The sequence below is a fragment of the Planococcus citri genome, chromosome 3 (genome assembly GCF_950023065.1).
Source record: "Planococcus citri chromosome 3, ihPlaCitr1.1, whole genome shotgun sequence".
Lineage (NCBI taxonomy): Eukaryota > Metazoa > Arthropoda > Insecta > Hemiptera > Pseudococcidae > Planococcus > Planococcus citri.
In genome coordinates this window covers 43496830-43520762 of record NC_088679.1, presented here as the reverse complement: position 1 = coordinate 43520762, position 23933 = coordinate 43496830, and the positions used below count along the sequence as shown (strand labels likewise).

Genomic DNA, 23933 nt, shown 5'->3' with positions numbered 1-23933 from the left:
TTTTCAAAGAACTTATTTATTGCAGGACATTCAAATACACAAAAAATGCAGGTACTTTTTTCTACAAGATAGAGAAATTATTTTTTCAAACTTTTGACAAAAGATGTTAGATCATATTCTTCTTCGTAATTCTTCGTATCCCATAGCTCGGGTAATGATTTCATGTATTCGTTGATAGAATTGCCTTTCGACGATTCAGCGCTCGTTATTGAATTTTTCTTATCGAGTTGTTCGTTTGAATTTAATGAAAATAAATCTAAAAGCTGAAATTTTAAAAGGTCAAGTCAAGTTATTTCAATGAACTAAAAATCTTCGGAATGACAAAAATTTCGATTATTTTGCTTACTTTATCCGTACTCATTGTAACAAGACTAGAATTTTCAGCCGTGATAACGGTATTGGCAGTTTTCAGCTTAAATGCTTGTAATCTGTAACATCATAATGACATTGAATGATATGATTATTTACATTGAAATTTAGAGCTTTTTCACCTCGTAAGAGTGTTGGGATCCTGTTCTGAGCTTTTCAAATTTTGGTTACCGATTTTAAATTTGCTAGATATTTATTCTTTTCAAAATTTTTCAAACAAATTTACTTCAAGTTTAATTAGTTTCGAGCCTTCAAAGTTTGACGATTTCGCAATAAATCGCAAATGCGTGAAAATTTGAAGTTGGTAAAAAAAATCTGAGTGAAATCGGTTGACTTGTTGTAAGAATTCTCCTTGTACGAATATTTCCCATTTTTCCACTTACCCCATTATTTTTTGTTCCAAGGTGGCTTTCGTGATAAGTCTATACACATTGACTACTTTTTTCTGGCCGATACGATGAGCTCTGTCCATAGCTTGTAAATCCTTCATCGGGCTCCAATCATGTTCGACGAAAATAACCTAAAAAAAAGATAGATATTGCATTACTGTGCCCAACCTAAATTTATTGAGCTGCTTTCATTCAGAAATAGAAACATACAGTATCAGCTCCAGTAAGATTCAATCCGAGTCCTCCAATTTGAGTAGTTAACAGCAGTAAATCGATTGAAGGGTCGTTATTAAATCTGGTAACTATCCGATGACGTTCATTGGACGATACACTACCATCTAATCTTAAATATGTAATATTTGGCAAATGCGTCCTATAACACAAGAAATCACAATATTATATTTTCAAAATTTCTGTTTTTCCCACCAAAAAAACATGGTAAAAATTGGCTCACTTCAAAAGATCGGTTTCTAAAATATTAAGCGTCGCTTTCAATTGACAGAAAATAAGCGCACGGTGTTGACTAACAATACAGCTTGACTCGACCACGTTATCGTCATCCGTCGATCCCCCAATACCACAATCCAGTAGCAATTGCCTAGAAGAATTGAATATAATGAAAAAAAAGTTCGAAACCTTGAAACAGTAGCAAGGATAAATGACCAGATGTGAAATTACTTTAATGCGATTAATTTTGCAGCGTGCTTTATATCAGACAAGGACGACTTCTCTTCTTCTAGCTGTTCCATGACACGCTCGTATAGCGGATGTTGAGGTGTTAGCACCAATTTAGGGTGATTACAGACACTTTGTAAATAACGTAATGCCTGAAAAGAATTTATAAATTCGTGTAGAAAATATAAGTTAATAATTATTATAGGTATGTATAATAATACCTATTATTACGTATCATTTTTAATAAATTAGGTATACCTGAAACATGCTAAACGTATTGCAAGATTGTTTCTTGGTTATACTATTTATTGTATTTTTTTGCAGTTCCGATTTGGAGAAGTCTTCGTATAGCAGTTGTTGGATAGGACTTAAATCGCAATAATAATCCTGCAAGTTGAAAAGAAATGTCAAGTTATGCAATGAAAAATTCATTCATGCTAATCTTCGATTATTGTTTTCGAGTGAGGTGAGTAGTTGTTATTTTGTTGCTGCTTGGTAAAAATAAATATTTCAATCCATATTGGGCCTTGAAGAACTAGTTCAGATCGAATAATGAAAACATTTAAAGCTCAACTGTCATGTGATAATTATTAATAAGAGCAGTCGCCATGCCTTACTAGGTAGGTCTTATAGGTACACGATTCACTGTTTCAATTACCTTGCACTCTTGGCGAAATTGGCAGATGTTTTTTTGTACTCTTCACACATTAGTTCTTAGTTCATTAGTTTATATTTGAAAGTTTAGTATAAATTACGACAGTTCGTTACGAGAATTCTCACTAATTTTTACCAAGTCACAATAGTCTAGTCAATTCTCGTATACCTCGATGGTGCCTACTAGCATATGAGAGCTACTTCTGAAGGTAAATCGATTGAAATTTCCTTAGAAAATGTTTTCCTTGTCAATTGTACAACTTGAAAAAAAACACACTTTTCACCTATTTTCATAAAAAAGGGAATGTGTCTACACTGCACTTACCTTCACACAAAAGTTTCGAAAAATCATTACATACTTATTGCACTTTTTTTCCAATTTTGAAATTTTAAGCTCATTTTTGAGTGGGCAAACAGGAGGGAATTATGTACTACTCAGCTGAAAATCTACTTCGAGAAATTCATTACATGACCCTTCAATTTTAACATAGGGTAAACCGTAAAATAAAGATCCGTGACAAAATCTACTCTTAACGAATTTAACATGCAACCATGATTTTTTTCCCGTGAAGAATTTTTTTTTGAAATTGAAGTCATATACTCTTACAAAAGTGTAACTGACCTGTGTAATCTTTGGTGGTAAATCTTTTAATACGTCTTCTTTCATTCTACGTAATATGAACGGTAAGACTTTTTGGTGCAACGTTTCCATAGCAAGTACACCTAAAAATATTCAAATTTATCTTTAAATATTGTTAAAAGAAAGTATTGACATTAATGAGAAATGAAAACTAAATCAATAGTTGAATTGATGAATTTAAAATTCTTTTTATAACAAAGAGCAAATTTCCAACCTTTTCTTCATATAATACTATGTCAAGGACCATTACCTGCTTCTTGCTCCTTCGGTGAACTTTTTGGATCACGACTTGACAATATTGGTTTACTGAACTTAGCATTGAATTGTTTCTCGTTTCCCAAATATCCAGGCATCAGGAAGTCAAACAATGACCACAATTCTAAAACATTGTTTTGAATTGGTGTTCCAGATAGTATAAGGCGGTGATTAGCTGTCAACTGCTTGATTGCTCGGGATACCTAGAAACGTGTCAAATGTTCGTTATCTTTTCTTAAGCATGGTGGAGGAAGGGGGGGGGTCACGGATATTTTCCAATTTACCTTTGTTTTTCCATTTTTAATGATATGACCTTCGTCTAATATGCAATAATTCCACTTGAAATTTGAAAAGAAATCCACGTCTTTGCGAACAATATCGTAAGATGCAACAATTAGATTGTAATGATGGGCTGCGTTTCTCAGTCTATGAAAAAAAAAAAAAAAAAGGAAAAGTAAGTAATTTCAATAAAAATACTTCGCAATCGAAAATGTTTTCATCAGGAGATTACTTTTCTCGTTCAGTCGGAATGCCTTCGTATTGTAAAGGATTCATGTACTGACTGGGTATGAATTTTTTAATTTCATAAATCCAGTGGCCAATCAGAGTAGGCGGGCAAATGACCAATGATGGCAGCAACGTCGAATCTGCACTCTTGTTTTTCTGTAAAATCAATATTGCATACCATATTTGATAGGGAATAATACTGTTACTGTCCATTAAGAATTACTTACTTTATAACGTTTTTCTCGTTCGAAATGGTCAGCAACGAGGATGCATAGGGATTGCAGAGTTTTTCCCAAACCCATATCGTCGCATAATATGCCATGTAAGCTGTATTTATTCAAAAACGCCAACCAATTAACACCACACTGTAACATAAATTAGATTAAAAATCAATGCATTCGGCAAATTTCAATAATTTAGGTCAATTATAATGCATCACCTGCTGATAAGAACGTAATTCAGCATTTATCTGCACTGGAACTTTGAAATCAGGAATGCATTTAGGATTCAATAACTGATTGAGAAAAGATCGCTGTTGCTCCATAGATTGCTTCAAATCAGAAGGTAAATCAGCCGGAGCTGGGGTATTGGTATCGAGTGGCATTAACTGAATAAGCACACCGAACGTATGCGATGCCATTGATCTAACGCTATCATCTTGATCACTCATTCTTCCTTTAATCAAAACAAACAGACCAGACACCAGTTGTGAGTAGATTGTAACCAAGCACAGTTATTCTCGTAAATTAAATTTGCCAACCTAATAAAGGAATAATGAGTAAAACGATGTACGGAATAATATTAAGTTGTAAACTCTCCGTCAATGCGGTTATAGCTTCGACTCCGCCTTGCCTTTTGATCACAGAATCTGCAGCATTGACGAGGGGCAGTATCAAGGATATGACCTTTTTCATAACTGCGATAATATCGCGAGTCGCAATTGCGGCGATACATCGAGCAGCCATATGACGTACGGCGCAATACGAATGACATAAAATATCACAGAGAGTAACAAGTAGCTCTATAATCTGTAAAAAAAATTATTACGAAATTTAAAACACAAGTAGAAATAATTTTCGACTTGAACGAACGAAAAAAAAAAGACACATACGTCTGGTAGTATGGTGCTATGTAAATGAGGACATACTACTTCCAAGACTTGTAAATTACGTATTAATTTTTCAGCCGTTTCGTTCTCATTGGGCTTCTCATCTGAACCTATCACAAAATAATAAAACGACAACATGATGCTATTTTTAAAATGATTTAATTAGATGCAGAATATTACCTTTTTTCGCTGGATCGAAATTTATAATATTCGTATATAAATGATCCCATAGTACTGGAATTTTTTCACGCAGATGTTGTCCTTGTAATTGGACGATTTTTATTAAAGCGAACGTGGAACCTTGACGTTGAATTTTGCTACTTTTCAAAGTCTGGAAATTACAAATACAAAATGATTATTAATGATATATTTCGTACGTAGCACGTGTACAAGCCGCATATATTATCACGTACTCCACAAGGTAGATCGAAAAGATCTTCGTCCGCCACCTCTGGGATCGTTGTACGACCAGATGACTTTTTCGCTAATAGTAATCTTTCGGCAGTCTTTGAAAAGTAATCATGTATGTATACAAATCGTAGAACAATTATATTTCACTAGGTTTGAAATTCATTTCATATCGTTTACCTTTTGTTGATTAATCAACGTTAAAATTCCATTATTTTTATCACAGGTGCAGTCTTTATCGGTTTTATTTTTACATGCGTGCGAATGCTGAAAAATCACACGAGTCATTCGTTGAAACGATAAATTTAACAGTAGGTAGCTCGTGTTTATCAATCTGAGAGTAAATTGCGATATTTACTATTTTTGGAGTGAATTCCGAATCGGAGCATAATAACGAACAGAGATTTGTCACTATTTTGGCATTCGGGCAGGGTTGTCGATCGATACAAAAATTCACCATTTCAGCAAGATGAAAAGCTGCTAATTCCTAAAAAAGAAAAAGAAAGGGGTAATTTATTAGAAAAATTTGAGGAATAAAAAATCATATTACAATGGATAGAATGCTCTACTTGTAAACAATCGCTATCTTCTTTTTTAATAGCATCCATCAAAGGTTTGATTACAGGATTTAGTTTATCCGATAGACATTTGGAGTTTAAAACTGCTCCGGCGATAATAGCCTGCGTCCTAAGGAGCACAATCGTTAATTTTCTCAAGCATTTTTATTCTTTTAAGAAGTTACTGAAAAGTACATACGTCACAGTTAAAGTATTCTGTTCATTATTTATGATGCACACCATCGAATAAATACTTTGCCTTTTTTCCTGCATTTCAGTAAACGTTTTTTTCGGTATTTTGGATTCGCCGCTTTTCAGCAAGCAATCTCGAGTAAGAGATTCGATTTCGTTAATCCTTAAAACCTAAATGAAAGCAATAAATTAAATTAAATCAAATTTTGATCAACTTGGCAATAAATATTCTCGAATAACTGATTGTACCTTATTATAAGAAGAAGCATCAATAGGAACATATTCTTTTAAAATGTTGATATAATCTTTCGTATCTTGAAGAATTTTCGTATACGGCATAGCTATTTCGTCAAAATATATACTTTCTAATAATATCTGCTGTAAGCGATCCTTCAACGCATTTGGTATAATTTTGGGACACGGCGATAATCTGGCCCATTCTGAAATGACTAGCGAAGCGATCATCCTCTGATACGCCGATTTAGAATTTAAATGCATTAATAAAATGTTACTGTAACACTCGACCATTGGATCTGCTGCGGTGTCAGCAGAACTTTGCGAAATTGTGGTTAATAAATGACCTGGAAATAGTTTAGTAATGATAAAAATAATGATCAAAGATTTTGTATAAAATCATTTTTTTTAAACCTTACCCAACATGCGGGCACTCATACATCGAATTTCTATAACATTATTTTCACGTATCTCGGGCAAGACTGTTTCGTTTCCACCTAGATACAGTTTCAATTCTACGCCTTCAGTTTTCTGGGAATCGTTCTGCAAAATTAATTGTTGAAAATTTAATTATTATAATGAGGAACAATGTAACGTATTTCATCGGCCTATTTACTTTGCAAAAATGATTATCTTTTTCGAATAAAAAAAAGGATTCGTCGAACGGAGTTTTTGGAGACTGCATACACAACCAAATCCATGTGCCGAAAAACTGAAATGAAATTTTCTTCAGAATTTCCACATCTGTTGTTTTCACGATGTTATCCCATGCCTGTGGAATTCAAATTGAAATTAATATACGCGCAATTGACAAAATCAATTCTCACAACTTACATTTCCAGTTAATAATCGAATATCTCGGTTCGATTCTAAAAGAATACGTTGAAAAATATGTCGCATGGTGTTCTGTATAAGAGTTTCATTCCATACTTTCATACGTGAATTCAAAAGCGTCATACTGCAAATGGTTTGCAATGCGGCTTTTCTCACTGAAGTTGTATTGTAGTTCAGAAACACCCATAAATAAGGCACTATTTTAGCCATAATGTCCGAGCTGAAATTTTTACAGAAAAAAATCAATTATAAAATGTCTAATGAAATAATCATCGAGAAATTATGTCGGATGTACTACCTTGTACAAGTTTCAGTTTCGGAATGCATAAATAAGGATGCTAAAAGACCCATTAAATTATTACAAGCTACTCCTAGATCGTCTTGATTTGAGAGTAGTTTCCAAATTTCGTGAATTAACGTGGGCACAGATTCCGGCATTATTTTAACGATTTTAGCGCAGACTGGTGTCAGAGCAGAAGCTGCTTCCGCGCTTACATCATCTATCGGGTCTCCGAAACAATTTAAAATTAAAGGAAAAACTTTGCATAAAATATCATCTTGTAAATCCTGTGAAAATGAGTAAAATTAATATCACCGGAATAAAATGACTTTCATAAAAGTTATGCTAAGGCAATACCTCTCTCACAGCCAATAAATATTTTATTCCTAATAATGCTCCATGTCGAACTTCCCATTCAGACACTTCTAATAAATACATCAGAATGTTCACGACTTGTAGAATACGATCTCGATCCATCAGATTACAAACAATACCTGGAGACAGTTGAAAAATTTATTCATCGTAGAAGAAAATGAACAATTTTGAATGGATTGTGACTTTTTACCCAAACATTGCGCGCACGTTTCCCTCACAGGGGCGATGACTTGATCGGAAATAAAGTCTCCAAATCGATCTAATGCAATCACACACAACAGATGTAGAGTAAGATCTTCCAACCATGACTGGTGTTCATTTAAAGCCTGTAAAAGATCGTAAAGAAAAAAAATACGTTATTATTTTCAGCAAGTAAAAAGAGGGCGAAGATATTATTAGCAGTGACCTAATGAAATATGAAAAAAAAAACGAACAAACACATGTGCCATTACGAATTCTATTCGCAGCTCTGATATGCAAATGTTGAGATTTAATACAAAACATAGTTAAAAGACATCTGTGTATAGAATTACTAATTGACAAATGTGCGATAACGAGAATTTCACCTTGAAATACGACGAAATTGACTCGTCAGAAAAAAACGTATGTTATAAATTAAGCCCTGCTCTCCCCAAGTAATTTTTTCAGCTTAACATACTCGATTTTCATCTTCATCAACTGTGTATCCGGCACTTTTCCCATGTAATTTCATTATTTCTCTTAAAGCGCAAGCTGAACCATGACGAATCTCCCAATTTGGACTGAATAAATTCTGTTTCAACTTCGAAGTGAATAATTCAAATGGCCATTGCGATTCCTACGGTACGAAGAGATTAAATTGAGATCATTTTGAAAACATAATAATTAATGTATGTACTTATTCACTTACTTCATCAAATGGTTCAATTGTGGTTTCTTTTGAATCATCAATTTTCAAACGTTTATCTTCTATCGGATCTAGATCGCTGATTTGCTCGCCATCTCCGCACGACGAAGAATTCCCCAAAAAATCATCAGAAAGTTGTTTAGAATACATTTGCTTGGCTTTCCTCTTGACACGACTCATATCTCGATGAGTGAGGTATTCATTATTCAATTCCAACACTTCGCTGACCATTTTCTGAACATAAAATTGTACATGAATTCATTTCTCTTTCACGAAAGTATGCAGAATATCTGTCGTGTCTCTTTTTACGTACTTTATTATCGATTTCAGTATTTGTAGAACTTTGCAACGAAGCTGATATATCATCATTTGACACAATAGTTTCGGCACAAATACCCATATTCAATTTGCGATTAATCAGCTCCACTTGTTGATTCACCAACTCCTTGCAGTCTTCACCTGTAGAACTGTCAAGCATCAGCAAAACGAAATCCGTCATAATTTCACGATTTCCGTACCTTTTACAGACATAAAGTCAACATTTTCAGAAGCCATCAATAGAGAACTATTCAGCATAACCGAATGCATATCAAACGAACTAAACGATAATTTTTTGGACTCTTCGTTGAAATTCTTGCCATTTTCTGAAAATATACATGACGTGTTACTAAAACACAAATGTATTGCAATTTAGTGCAATAAGATTGACCAACTTCTCGAAGGAATCCACTCCGGCGTGTTGTTACAAATCGCTTCAATAGCTTGAACGGCGGCTATCCTAGTATCCCAAGATGTACTGTATAACAAGTTGAGAATGCGATCTAAAAGTGGCTGAAGCTCGTATGAATGGTACTTCACAACTTCTCCCAACTGTTGCGAAGCTGCTTTTCGAGTTACTGGCGATGTACCAGTTTCGATAAGCACGAAAAGACGATCCAATCTACAACAAGACATACGTGAAATTAAACCGTAAAGAATAAAAACAGTGTTTTGTTCGATTGATTTTCATAAAGAGCAATATTGTCACTCGTTTTACTCACCGAGAAGCCATCGTTATTCGATCACTGGATGTGTTTCACTGATAAAAAGTACCTAACATCGACGATGTAATGACGAAAACATTGAAACATTTTCCTGTCAAACGGTTTCGTCACATCACATATCGTTAATTGAAAAACTGTGAACAAATAAGTAATGTTTTTACGTTCATACGCGGAGTTGTTTTTTATTCTTTTGATCAATTTGGTACCGAATTAAAGTACATTAAACGTTGTAATAAACGTATACCACATTCATAGCCTTACTGCATCAGCTGTTGACAGTTATTTGATAATACGCAAAACCGAATAGTACACAGTGGAAAGAAGTGCGTTGTTGCCAAACATCCTCAAGCAATGATGCGTAATTTTGGAGGTAATTTACAGGTATTTACTATTTACAATGACATTTGAAAATTAAATCTAAACAAACTAAAACTTCGACTTCGAGTGAAGCCTCAGCGGCTCAGCCTGTGGAAGCCGTCGCCCGAGGTCGAGTCAGCTGCTCACTCTCACTCTCTGAAGAGTGAAGAGTGAAGATTAGGTAATAGGTATACTAATTTGAGTAATTTCTCTCTCATTTCTCATTTCTGTCCTCTGTCGGCTCTGTCAGTGTCATCTTGATCTATCTACGACTTGGTGACTGGAGGGACTGGACGGGAGTGGATTTCTTAGTGGATAGGATGGAATGGATGAAGTCATTTGTTTTGCACGAGAAAATATTAAATTATTTTTTGAAGAAAAATATCTAGACGTACCTATAGGTATAGGTATTAGGTACACATTTTTACCAGCGTTTTGGCTTTGAGGAAAACGCGATTAGATTGTGTTGGAGGTTGAAAATTGAAAATTTTTAAAGTCAAAGTAAGATTTTATTAATGATTAGATACATAGGTACATTGATTTGTTTTATTTTATTTTATTTATAAACTGAAATGGAATTATTTTGAGTGCAAAGTCTCCTAGAAATATTTCCAGCTCTACAACAATTTCATCTTATTTAATTTTTGTCAGCACTCTTGATTAACTCTTGATCTTGATTTTTTCTTGAAAACGATTTATTGTGATAATAAACAGCTCTCAACTTTTTTTTGGTCAAAATAAACGTTGGTTTGTGGGGAAAACCAAAGGTACTATGAAATATGTAAAGAGCACTAAAGTTGTACAGCATAAAGTTCTTTATTTGTAAAATTAAACTCGTCAGTTTTTTTTTGTGAGTTTTTGAAAAGTTTGATAGGTAGGTATCTTGAATTGGGAATGGTTGAAGGATGATTCAAAATTAAGCATGGGTTCAAGATTTTGATCATGCCTCATGCTCTATGATAGCTTTCTCATCTTCTCTATGAAAATAACGATCGTTTAATTTAATGGATCGAAAAACTGAAAAAAAAGAACTTCAAATACCTACCTATTTAACTTAGACCTATTAAGAATTTGGAAATTATACCCGCTGGAAATTTTTTGTGTCATGTCTTGATGTTTCAAAGAGCTATGTATGAACTTGAAAGTTTGAAGAAATAAGCGAATTGCGAGGTGCTTAACCAAATTTTAAATTATTTTCCATTTTTAATTACTTAAATTATTAAATATTAAAGCATACACGTAGGTAGGGTAGACATTATTTATTTTTTTCATCGTCTCTTTTTAATTCTTACATTTTCTCCATTTTTATTTTCGGCTTCTTCAGCAGTTCAGTTTGACAGGAAATTTTGATGTAAAAGATGGAGCTAACTTCTTAATGGTATTCCTCGGAACGGAACTCTCGGAAGCTAAAAATTTTATGAAATTTTTCTCTTTGTTCATGTTGGAGTAATGCGAATCACTTGCATGATATGTACGTATTTATTTCGAATATTGTTTCTATTCAAAATTTTCAACCATAGAACAGAACGTACTTAGTTTTGAAGAGATTTGAGATTCTTAGAAGTTTATTTCTTCTCAAGGTATCGAGTATCGACTGAAAATTCCAAACAGTATCTGACATATGCACGAAGCGTAAATTGTGGTTTCGATAAAAATAAAGCGCGACATAATTTAAATATCGCAGAGTGATTTTTCAATTTGATTTCTTGTCTGGAATACATATTTTTTGGTATCGAATAACGCGTAGATACACAGCATTGAGCATACACCTGAACAAAAAGTGTACACCGCGCCGCGCAATCACACCGTAAATGATAAAAGCAACGCGAGCACGAATGTTAATAAAATTGCCTACCTGGTTCGCCCCAAAAGTGATACCTACCTGTTTATTAAAATGACAGGCAAAAGTTATGCAATTTTATCAACATCAGTATGCATACGCTTACGCACAGTTTTCACCAAAATTCGCGTGCTTCGTAAATTAGATTTTTTTATTATTCTCAACTGTGGTTTCTTTCACCTGGAGTAATTAGCGAAAGTGTCATTACATTAATTAATTCAGGTTTAAATGAAAATCGAAATAATGTTCGTTTAAGTTGTAAAACTTGGCTGAGTATTTTTTTTTCATCTGCGCAAAATAATTTGTTACAAACGTTTTAAAATACGAGCAGGTTGTTTCGTATACGAAATCCCTAAGGGTGCTGACATTCAAAAAGTAAAGAAATGACGGGATTGGACTCCATTTTTATAACCTTACAGTAGTCTCAGTTTGAATGTTCTCTGTTGCTTCTACATTCCTCTTTCTTTTCGTTTACCACGATTTTAATAATAAAAACAAACGCGCCAGATATTGTAAAAGCACCGTTTACCGCGTATAGTTTTGCATATACATATATGTATATAAAAACCTCCATTAGGAAAATTACCTTATATGCCATATTTATATAAGTATGATAAAAACCTCATTGCCTCTGAAATGTATGCAGAAAGCAACACATACGACTCCCTTGTGGCGTTCAGATGACTGTTCGCGTTAGTGTCACGTTTAAAACATCCTCGAAAAGTTTTTCGAACGAAATGAGAAAAAAACACGATATCGTGTAATTGCGTCGAAATGAAGTAGTATTTTGACCATTGTGACCTAAATTTTACGCGATTTTCAACGGTGTACCTGTCGTTAGAAAGTAGGCATACCTGTAATCATTTCAAATTCGTTAAATTTATCGTAATTTTCAAATAATAATTTGTCGCGGAACACCGCGCGAAACATCGTTTTACCAAGATAGTTTATAACAAGGCTTTGAAAAAAGGAATTCGATAATCGACTTTTTATTGTAATAAATTGACTGTATGTATCGTAGGCCTGTGGTATATGAAAACCTTCGTCGGTTTGTGACCATCCGTAAAATGCGAGGATTAACTTTGCTTCATATTTAAAAAATATATTAAATAAGAAAAAGCGATAAAACTTTCATAAACAAGGACAAAGTACACGATTGAAATATAAAATTAAATTCCAACGCTGGAAGAAAGCCTAAATAGATTTATGAGTTAAGCGAGAGAGTCACGAGAAGAACAGAGGATAAATCGTTTCGGTAGCCGGTAATAAAATTAATGACAGGAGGAAGAATTCAATATTCAAACTATTAAAGACTAGGGGGTTGTTAAATCATTAGCAACGGAAGGATCCTCGTTATGCTCGTCGTCGTAACAATAAAGGGTCTGATTACTGCCCTTTTTGTTCTTACAATTTCAAGCTTTTTGTAACTCTAGCGGTCAGTAGATAATGGTTAGAAGTAGTTGTAATCGCTCGAATAAAAAGCCTATAACGTAAATAAATGTTTTCTTTTTCTGTCCTCTTTTATTTTTTTCTTTAAAATTTAAAACACATTTTCAGCGATGAAAACCCCTTTATTTTTTGTTTTTAATTTTTTATTTTCTTAGACCAATTTCAGATAAACTTTCCTCAAAAACATGAAAAGTTTTTGCAAAATTGTTTTTTTTTGTTTTAATTTCAAAAATGGTTGTCTCTTTAAATGTTTTGAAAAGTACCTAGTTCAAGGGATGTTTTTCTATTCTTAAGCATATAGTTATGTTTTTATCGAAATTATAGCACATTTTTGATGGGACACCTTGTATATTCTTAAGTAACAACTATTACTCCAGTTTGAAATTCAAATGAAGTATACCCTACACCTATCAATATTTTATTCAAATTGGAAAAAAAAATATTTCACGCACATCTCAAGCGCATCTAAACATAAAAAATTTCAAAATCTACGTAGCTACATATTATCAATAAATCACTGTAGAAAATCAGTTCGACGTAGTAGAACGCCTCATTTATTATTTTGTTTGCCGAAGTTAGCGTTAATTAAAAGTGAAATTGTAGTAGTCGTATATTAAACCGAACTGCGAGTATGTTATAAGAACGGTTAAATATTTTATAGTGTATATGTTCTCGTGCAAGTTAAAAATGAGGGGCGATAAACGAAGATTAACTGTGCAAAATCAGTCCCTGAAATTAAATCTATCCCTACTTCCCATTAGTTAACATTCTTGAACCGTTTAATGTGCTTAAATACTGGTCTAAATTTTAATCCAAATGCCTAGCTCGGTGAAAATTTCACGAATTCCAGCCGTTCCCATTCTTCATCCTTTAATGTAACCAAAAAGTTAGATAGGCGTTGTATTGGTTTTATTGCTAACTCATTTGGTAACCTTAGACCTTACAGTAGCGATGAAAATAGGTATGTAATGGGGTTCAAATTATTCTCATTCTCAATCGCATCAATTCATTATTAATTTTCAGCGAGAGTTCTTTTCTCTTTGGAATGAAATGACCTGATTGATTCTTGATTCATTTCATTTAGGTATCTACTATTTACCTATTTATTAATAAAAATTTTATATGAATATTGACTTTGGATATTTGTAGAAATTTTCTACTTGAGCTAGCATCAAATTGTTCCGTTTTTGATAAGTACGCTTTCCATTAGATTCTTCCATCAATAAATACTTAATTAATTTTACCTACTTGAGTAATAGAAAATCCATTTTACATCGGTATTATTTATGAGATGGTCAATTTTTCAACGGAAGGTGGAATCGAAATTCCAAGAATAAAATTTAAAAATGTATTGCCAATCTTCATAGCGCTTATTGTGTTTATTACATTACCTACCTAACAACAAGTTAAGATATCAAATCGGAGAAAAATATTCTCCACCCATTTCTTATCTTGTTAAAGAGAAATGGTGAGAAGAGAAACTGAAAAAAATTAATTTTATGTAATATGTCTTTAATTTCATTTTTTTGTGGTAAACATTGAGTATTTGATTTAATGTGGATTGTGGATATAAATTAAATTGCTCTCGAGATAGATTTATTTTAAATTGCATTCGAGAAATGTGAACAAAACCATTTATAACCTATTTATAAGAGAAGTAAAAATTCCTCGGGTTAAAAAAAATGTAGTCAAAACGATGATAGGCCTAATACATGTATATCGTGACGATTTTTTACAATTTTTCATAAAGTGAGTGGTTTTGGCAGTTACTGACGTTACTGTGAAATTCTAGGTTCAGAAGGCTAAACATGAAAAGTCAATTTTGAAAATATTAAGTGGACATTGAAAATTCAAATTCTGTTACCTCTGATTGTGATGGTTCATTTCCGGTATCACTCCGGAATTAAAAACAAAATTATCCCGGTTTGACTCCGCTTTGGTCTTTGGAGAAGTTTTCTAAAAATATGGGATTCTATAAGTTCCGATTCGTTCTGGTGATTTTCTACGTAAATCTTGATGTACGAGTAAAAATTTAAGAATCGGTTCACATGAATAAATCTATCAAAAATTGAATCTTCTTCAGCATGCCACAGATTTACCTACTCTAAAAGATGTTTGTTATTTTTTATTTCTATCGAATGGCTCCAGATCTGTTTGGAAGTGATGAAAAATAATTCATAGATCGAATTTTGTGTATAGAAGAAGTATATGCTTGAACATGAACAGAAAACAAATCATATTGATCTCCTTATTCTGTGATGGTTTAAATAGGTACACTTTGGTAGAGATTAGCAAATGGCAAAAAGTCCAGCTTAAAATGAAGGATTTTTCAACTTTTCCATCAAAAATATGTACCTAGAAAATTTCAAAAAGTAAAATGACTGCACACTACATGCCTAACATAGGTACCTATATTCAATCTTCTAGAATAATACAACCGCCGCAAGATGATGAAATTCATCCGACACGACTTTGGATATAAAATAACGTACATCACGAAACCATTACTACTCGACGCGCATTTACAAATATATCAAAACGTTGCACGAACTTAAAACCAAATTTTAAATTATTTGAAAATGTTTTTTCGAGTCGAATTTTTGCATTAATAACATCACCGTATCATATTTCGGTTTACTTTTAGAATAAATAAAGACCTGCGACGTCATTATGTATTCAAAAGTATGAGTTTCCTTTTTAACTCGTGAAAATTGATCTCGTTTTTGTACATCGTTAGTTTTTCTCATTTTTCCTCTCAAGATTGTCCTTTTTTCCTCAGTTCATATTCGCGCAATGCTTACTTAAAATTCACTTTATTTTAACAAATTTATCTTGTTTCCGTCGTCTTTTTTTCAGTTCGATGGGTGAGAAACAGAACGTGATAGTTTTTTTATCACCTTTTAAGCGTATTCTTTTCCTCTTTTCTTTTCACTCGAATATGTGAGAGAAGCTAATGTTTAAACGGTAATATATTACAATAGGTAATATCGAGTCAACCCTTAGGTCAAATGAAGTTCGTCGCTTTTTTTTTCACTCTTTCAAGTAGATTAAATTCTTTTAAAATTAATTTCACGTCATTTTTCTTCCATTAAACTAAGGGGTTCTGTTTCACCGTATTTTGCATAAGTTTCCGTGGACATGGTTGGTGTTGAAATGTTACGTGTTTTTTTGCGAGTGCTAATTTTAAATGAAGCGGCGAATCGTATAGTTACTTAAGTAAATAGGTACTTGTTTAGCGGGTCGGTTCAGAAGAGCATAAAAATGGGTACTTACTTTTCAAAATTCATTACATGTTCATCAAAAAACGATATATCGTATTTTGGAAAATAAATGTCTATCTATATGGAACAAACTTTCGTATACCTACTTAAGATTAAAAATTTTATTTCAAGTACCTCTACCTACATCCCTTTTTTCTTCTTTAAATTGAAAACTTGAACACGGTCATTTTTGTAAAATTTTTTGGAAACCAGAAAATCAAAAAATTCAATAAAAGCTGCATGTAAACCGACTTGATACTTACTCTATTTGAAATGTTCAGAACAAAATATTGGGCAAGAGAAACAAATTTTGAAAAATTTTGTCTGAAATTGATTGATGGAATTAAGAGAACAGTTGATTTGACTTTTTAAATGCTGGATTTCATTGGACTCCTATAAATTTTTTTGAATACAAAAAATTCTATAATTTGTTGAATATTGCAGAATGGCTTAAATTATTGTCATCGTTTGGTTTTGGAAGTCAGAATCGTTTATATATAGCTTTCGTTTAAAATTTCAAAATTGGCCAACGTTTCAAAAATTGAATACCTATTACTATATAAACGTAGCTGCTGAATTTTTGATTATTGATTCATTTGTACCTTTTTAGTTCTTTGTTCAATTTAATGTCCTTAATCTCTTTCAAAGTATTCAAGAATAGCTGGAATTAAGAGTACGTGTTGCCCCTTCGAAGGTTTATGAAGGCTAAAACCGAGGACTTACTTTATGCTTGTTCAGCTGACTCCTTCGAAGGCATTTTACGAGTAGTGCCAAAAAATCCATTTAATCAGCTTCTTATTTTCAACTTCTTCTAAAACGTTATTTCCACAGCTTAACTTATTAATTAATTTGGAATTATTTATGTGGGTTGGTATAAAATCATAAAAACCGATTGAGAGAAGGAAAATAAACATTGCAACGTGGTGCCGTTAACATTAACATAACAAAAGAAACGTGTAATGTATATCTCAAAGTAACGAGTAGTGTTGTTAAAAATGTGTATCTAGTTTGAAAATTGCAAGCGAAATAATTTAAAAGGCTTTATGTAGGTATGTTGTTGGGAAATACCAAAGTATACGCCTAAATTAAGAATAGGTCCCTTACGAACATTTACTTTTTCAGAACGTTTTTACGGTTTGAAAGTATCGGTCATTTGAGAACATTTAAATAAAAAATGTAACCACGAAACGAAAAGTAAAATCAGTTCTCTTGGGAACTCGAGAATAATTCTCGAAAAAATAGTGTATAAAACGAAACATTCGGAGGTCTTGTTACCTATATACTCGTTCAACGTTTTCTTTTCGCTTTACGAATAAAATATATCTAATCTGATAAATCATGCTTGAAATTTGACTACAGCAATCACTATCTTTTGTTTCAGGAAAAAAAAGAGAAGCTTTGTAAGAAACGCCAGTAATCCAGATAGGTATGTAAACTAGCTATGGTTTCATTGATTTTGATTTTTTTTCTTTTCCTTTATAAAATCGTAATCGAACGTTTTTCTTCAGTTAAAGCGCGAATTGATTCGCCTTATATAAGCACTGATTCCGTTTATAAGGGTGGTAAAATATTTCGAGTTGATTATATAGTATAGAAAAGACGAAGGGATAACCTTTCATGCATACATGTCAAAAGAAATCTTTGTAACCCCTCGAAGCTAATTGGCTTAAATAAGATTAAAGGGTACGTAAGAGGCGTGTACCAGTTACCGACCGCTGATAGGATTGGGGATTTTTATTATATGTAATTCTCTTTATTCAAATTCTTGAGTGAGAAAACACGATAAATCAAGGGGAAAAAGGAGAAGGTTAAAGGTGGTTGTTATTAGAGGTCTCTTTAGTTGATAACTTTCCATACGGTGGTTCGATCAATTTACCATAATTTTCAACTAAATGGTAATTATGACAAATGGATGATAATGTAATCCATCACTTTGTCGAAATGTCCTAGCTTTAATCGTCTAAAATATACGTAGATATACAGATAGGTTGGTGGCCGGTGGGTGTCTCTATCATACTCTTATAACGAGTGAGAATATGTCAAATTTACTCCTGAACCGCGATCATCACGCGCAGGTCATATTACGAAAATCGTTCCGTTCATTTGTTCATAATTTAATACTCGGCATCTAATAAGTATTTTATGACGTTCGATTATCGAAATTCGCGATTTATTCGAATAACGCACTACCTAGTAAAAGTAAAATCACACGAATGTAGATACGATGGTAACAAAAAAACAAATAACGTGTAGGTACCTTCCATTTTCTCAACTACTTCTTCGAATAACTTTCCGTTGAAGAAAAAAGTAAAGAAAAATTTAAGTAAAATGGGATGGTGCGTGTTAGATAGTAATAGAATTTGTAAAACAGCTCAAAGAGTAAGAAATAAGAACTAAAAGAGATATATATTGGCATTAGAACGTCTCTAGAGTATATGTTGTCTGAATGAATAGTCACTTAGGGAACTGTACCACCAGCAGTTTTGTTGCAAACGTTAATACTCCGGCCTTCCATCTGAATTATATTCAGATCAGATCAATACACACAAATATCCTATCAACATGCACCCTCAATTTTTTTTCTTATTTTCAACAAAGCGAAAATAAATAAATTCGCCGTGAAAATTGCCAAGTGTACGCTTATATGTACATAAATCTAGTCGTTTAACGTCGGATATTGATAACTCATGGTTGATGGTTGATCTAGATTCGTTCTTTTTTCTTTTGCTACGATTTCATTTGGAAAATTTGGGGTACCTATATTTTATGGCTTATTTTTGCCTGACTTCTTGAAATGTTGTTTCAAATTTGTTCATATTTGATAGAAATTGTTAAGTAATGACTGAAATTAAGTGAGTTTTAGCCAGGTAGTCTGAGAAAATTTCAAAATGAAAAAATGATCAGACATGCTCACAAAATATCAGAAAAACGGTAGGTACAATATTATGACGAAAAAAAATTCAAGACTGAGAAAATTTCTTTAAAGGGAAAGGTGAGAAGCGCGGGAAAGAGACAAGTTGTTCAAATTCTTGAAAGTAATCAAAAAATTTCCAAAAAGTACATATAGACATGCTGGGATTACGTAAACATGGAAGGTATCCGAATTGGCAGAAAATTTTTTTAACGGGACACGGGGACAGAGCTAAATCGAAATAATTTCCAAAAATATATTAGGCCTACCAGACAAAATTTCAGGTGTTGAAGTGAAGTGCATTTTTAGATTTTTTGTTAGGTACTTTTTAAAAATCAAATTTGGGTTTAAAATATGAAAAAATTAGAATTTGACCAAATCAACCTAAACGGCTGAAATTTGGCGAGTAGATAGTTACCCCATTTCCGACCACCCCCCCCCCCCCTGAAACGGTTGGGAATGACAATTGAACCGTTTCAAGTAATTCTGGAGCCTTCAGCAGATTTTTAATTATTGAAATTTCAACAACATTTTACACGGTGAAGTTGGAAAGCTAAAATTCACTTTATTTCCTTAATTTAAACTAACTGTCGGGTCGATTGGGGGTGGTTTCAAGACGTTCTGGAATTTTCAGTCATATTTTGGAAATTCCAGATTTTTGAAAAGTCCAGTCAAAACCGCCATAATTAATGTCTTCGCAGTACGTATAGGTATGCGCAATTAGTGGTTGTTAGTGAAGTGACCCACTTGAACAATTAAGTACACTTCCATTAAAAATCTTGATCTTTGCAAAGTAAGGGGAAGAAGAAGAAAAGAAAATGATTCTGACGGAGATGGGCTTATTATTATTATTCTTTTTTTTCAAAATGTTTGACTAATAATCACGACCGTCTATACTACAAATTTCGATACTCATGTGCTTCATTTTGTTGATTTTTTAATTGAGTTTTGATAGCGATTTGATTGCTTTTTTAAAATTTTCTAATTAGAACGATGCTCAAACCATTTTTAGAACTACCGAAACAAGAAAGAATTGTCCAATTTTTCTCCCCATCCCTCCCTTCAACCCACCTACAAAGTTTTTAAAAATAAATTTCCGTCACTTTTCATCACCTTTTTTATACATTTGTGAATTTTTCTGATCATCACATTTTTATAGGCAGGTCTTTGAAAAAAAAAAACATTGTAACTACTTGCTTACGCATATTTGTGGAATTCGCAATCCATCAACATTTTCTGTTCATCTTCTAATGGTCTAACGTAAGATCATTAGAGTCCGATTTATATGTAGATCAATATGTAATGACGAAAAAATCGTCCATATTTACCTCTTCATAATTTTACCCCATCTGTAAAATATGTATTACTTCGTTTCGGTTTTATCACTTCTTTTCAATACTTTCAAACTATGTATAAGAAAGAGCGGCCTCTTATAAAACCATCCCATACCTTTTCCTCACCTTTCCCTATAACGCAAAGTTTTATTGAGCTGCTTGTTAAAAATGTACACCCATTGTTTTCTATAAAAACGTCAGTGGCTTCTTAAATCCATCCTATACCTTCCTATACTAAAAAACAATCAAACAATAAAGTTCTCCTTTGAAATCCACTTCATAAAAAGTGCAGTGGCTTCCAAATGTAAAATTCCATATTTTTCAATGCAACCTTTTCCCAATAAATACTCAGCTCTCAGCTCACCAAATCATCAGTTCAACTTCAGCTCTTTCTTTGCTGACTTATGTACTTTACTAGTACCTACCTAGTGTTACTTTTATCAAAGTTTGTGTATCAAGTTATACCTACTTGTTCGCGATTAACATTTTGTGTGTTTCATCAACAATATACTTTTTTTAAATGAACTTTTCGAACTTTTAATTTTTTTAATTAATCGGAGAATCAGTCATCACAAATAAAATTGGACCATCCGGTTCATAAATAAACGTACTTGGATAACTTCATTCTACTGATTTTATATGGACTAATTATCGAGTGATCTATGTATTCATTTTTCATTTTATATATTTAAAATGGACTATTTTTATTGTAAGTACTTGTAGGTACGTAATTCAGACACAAAAATTGTCTTGCATTAGAAATGTTTCGAATTTCAAGAGAAAAATAGCCCAAAAGAAAAAAAGAAAACGATTTTTACGCATCAAAGATTCTTTAGGCGGAGTTGCTCGAGTAAAAAAGTACTTATTCTTTTGTTGAAAAAATCGAGAAAAAAGATCTCGTTGACTTCGCGTTAGAATCACTTATTTTTACCTGCTATTTGTTTTGTTCGCATTAGAATAAAGTATTCCGTCTTTTAGACAGTTATCCACTGAACTTTTCATTTTAAAAGTCGGTTTAGGAGCTTTTTCACGCAAATATAATTTATCATCGGCTTAAAGTTTTTCTTGTGACGGAATTACAAATTTAGCGTCGTTGAAAAGGTTGCGAACTTTTAAATGAACAAAATTTCATTACATTTGCAAGGCAAAAAATGTATATTTTATCGAGCTCGTGAAATTTCGTTTACGAAATGATAGATTCGTTAAAAAGCAAATTTAACTTTATAATATAGTTTGTGAAATTTGAATGAGTTACGCGATACTTTTTATCGTGTCGTGAAGAATTTTACCTATGCTATCTGCGTTTGTAAAATGAAGCTAAAATGCTGTGCGGTAACGAGTTTGAAAATTGCTCGACAGGTTTTTTAAAAAGAGCGTTTGAGTTTTCAAAATGAGCGTACCTGCCTGTAGGCAAATCCATGCAGATACTTTTGTTGTAGTGCGGGGTGATTTGATTGGTGGGTTGTATTCGAGTGCAGTATTCGGTGAACTTACGTAATTGTAATGCTGTACAAAATATGTACCTACCTAGTACTGAATGGATGTAGGTACATCCAAGAGATTTCATATGCCACATTCGGATACCACTATAGAACGAATATGGAACTGACATATTGCTTATTGGCCGTGATGGATTATATGTTCATTTCAAGCCCTTCATTTCTGGAACCTCTCTCTACAAAATTGCGATGTTGGGAAGTGTCTCTTACTTCTTCAATTCAAAGATGACTAAATTTTTCATAGCAGGTATGTTTTTTCTGGTGGTTCCCAGTTATATCCAAATCTCGAGGCTTTGCACATCCTCCAACGAAACCCTGTAGATTTCAACATTTTCTCATCCCTTTAGTGTGTATTTACGTGTTACATAACTACCTAACCTCAACCGCTCATCCCTTTCTCTAGCTGGTAGTCGGTGAGGTTATCCGTTTAGACCAGCAAAAAAGCACACACACACACGCTCGTCTACTACATACAAATTTTCCAATCGTTTTTTTTTCAAAAAAAAAAAGGAAAAAAATACTTGAAAAACACGCATAATACGCGGACATGCTGTTTAGTTTGTAGACCTGCTCATAAAAAGTTGGATAATTCGGAAGCACAGCGATGAATCTCGAGGGAATGGTTGGGAGCGATGATTATTATGGTCTTTTTCGAGGGCGTTTAACGCGTCAATCTATAACGTTCACCCTTTGCCGAGCATTCTTTGCGAGGTTAATACAAAGACCAAGCTAGAATCTCTGGTTGTGCCAGCATAATACAGCGAGTTTTGCAGAAATAAAATTAAATGACCACTCGGAACCGTAATTCTACGTGTATGTGTGCGTTGCTTTGGTACATATTGAAGAAACCTCGCCTCGTTTCTATAAAGCCTTTCGTCGAATATGGTCAAGTTTATAACTGGTGGACATAAAGGGAGTTTTTATTTCGAGCCACGTGTTAAATAAGACCACGTCTTGTACTGATTATTCGTTTGTATTCGTTTGAAAATTTCTCGTGTTTTTTCGCCGCTTCTGTTTCTTTCCATTCTGTTCTTCTTGAGTTTCGCGCCAATGGGAATTGAAAACATTAGACGATTACTCTACTCTCTAAGAAGAGTAAAAGATGCATAGATAGGTAGGTAGGTACTATAGGTAGTACCTACACAGTAGGTACCTACGTGTACTCGAGAACACGTCAGAAATCAAATAGAATAGCGCGTTTCTTTTCATCCAATTTGCGAATTAGCATAAAAAGCATCGCGATTATGCATAAATTTAGGTACTTCTTGCGCAGCGCGCCCAACTACACTACGCAGAGGCAGACAAATTTATCTGTCGAAAGGGTGATACTACGAGTATACTACGTCTTCGCTAAAATAAGTTAGAAGTAAAGGGGCGGCGTTCTTCTCGCCAAGTGAACAAGGAGAAACGTCATTGTGGAAAAGATCGCAATTGATTAATGTCTTATCTCGTTGAGTTAGGAAAACGAAAATGATTTCGTTTAAGGCGCACAATTGGTATAGCATTTCATTGAGTTGTTAAGAAGTTATGTATAAGGGCAAGTCGGTTAACGATGAAGTGCTACTAAGCGAAGGCGACAACAGTGTTCTTATCTTTTAAGAGTGTACGTTATTCGTTTCTGGAATACTAATCACGGAATTGCACCAAATGCGGCTTTTGTTTTGACAAATGTGTCCTAATATAACCGAATGGGTATCGAATTACCTTCGAAAAACGTTTCAAATTTACATTTATCGTGCTTAAAGTACGTACCTTTCCCATTCGAAAAACTCTGAACGCATGTAGGTTTAGGTACCTTAACTTAGCCACCGATGCGATGGAAAGATTCTTCATATTTTATTTCGAAAATGTTCGCGTTCAGATTTTTAAATCGAATG

At 33.4% G+C, this 23933-nt stretch overlaps 1 protein-coding gene across 2 annotated transcripts; it reads right to left on the bottom strand.

Moving 5' to 3' along the window:
* On the bottom strand, window positions 1-9687 carry Hel89B (histone acetyltransferase 1). Of its 2 annotated transcripts, XM_065355955.1 has the most exons (34): window positions 9404-9687; window positions 9077-9303; window positions 8882-9007; window positions 8677-8822; window positions 8367-8597; window positions 8136-8294; window positions 7668-7803; window positions 7460-7596; window positions 7121-7389; window positions 6823-7042; window positions 6605-6760; window positions 6408-6531; window positions 6004-6335; window positions 5762-5925; window positions 5575-5692; window positions 5364-5492; window positions 5186-5272; window positions 5011-5103; window positions 4778-4928; window positions 4601-4707; window positions 4250-4517; window positions 3929-4164; window positions 3717-3854; window positions 3494-3645; window positions 3267-3408; window positions 2978-3185; window positions 2710-2810; window positions 1692-1820; window positions 1437-1585; window positions 1213-1356; window positions 969-1131; window positions 753-889; window positions 347-428; window positions 1-263 (listed from the first exon to the last, which is right to left on the bottom strand). In XM_065355955.1, the coding sequence occupies exons 1-34, from the start codon at window positions 9412-9414 to the stop codon at window positions 78-80; spliced, it is 5358 nt and encodes a 1785-aa protein (XP_065212027.1). In that variant the 5' UTR covers window positions 9415-9687; the 3' UTR covers window positions 1-77. The 2 variants fall into 2 exon arrangements, with proteins under 2 accessions (XP_065212027.1, XP_065212026.1); XM_065355954.1 differs by lacking the exon at window positions 9404-9687 and having other exon boundaries at window positions 9077-9317.
* Between the last annotated feature and the right edge of the window lie 14246 nt (window positions 9688-23933).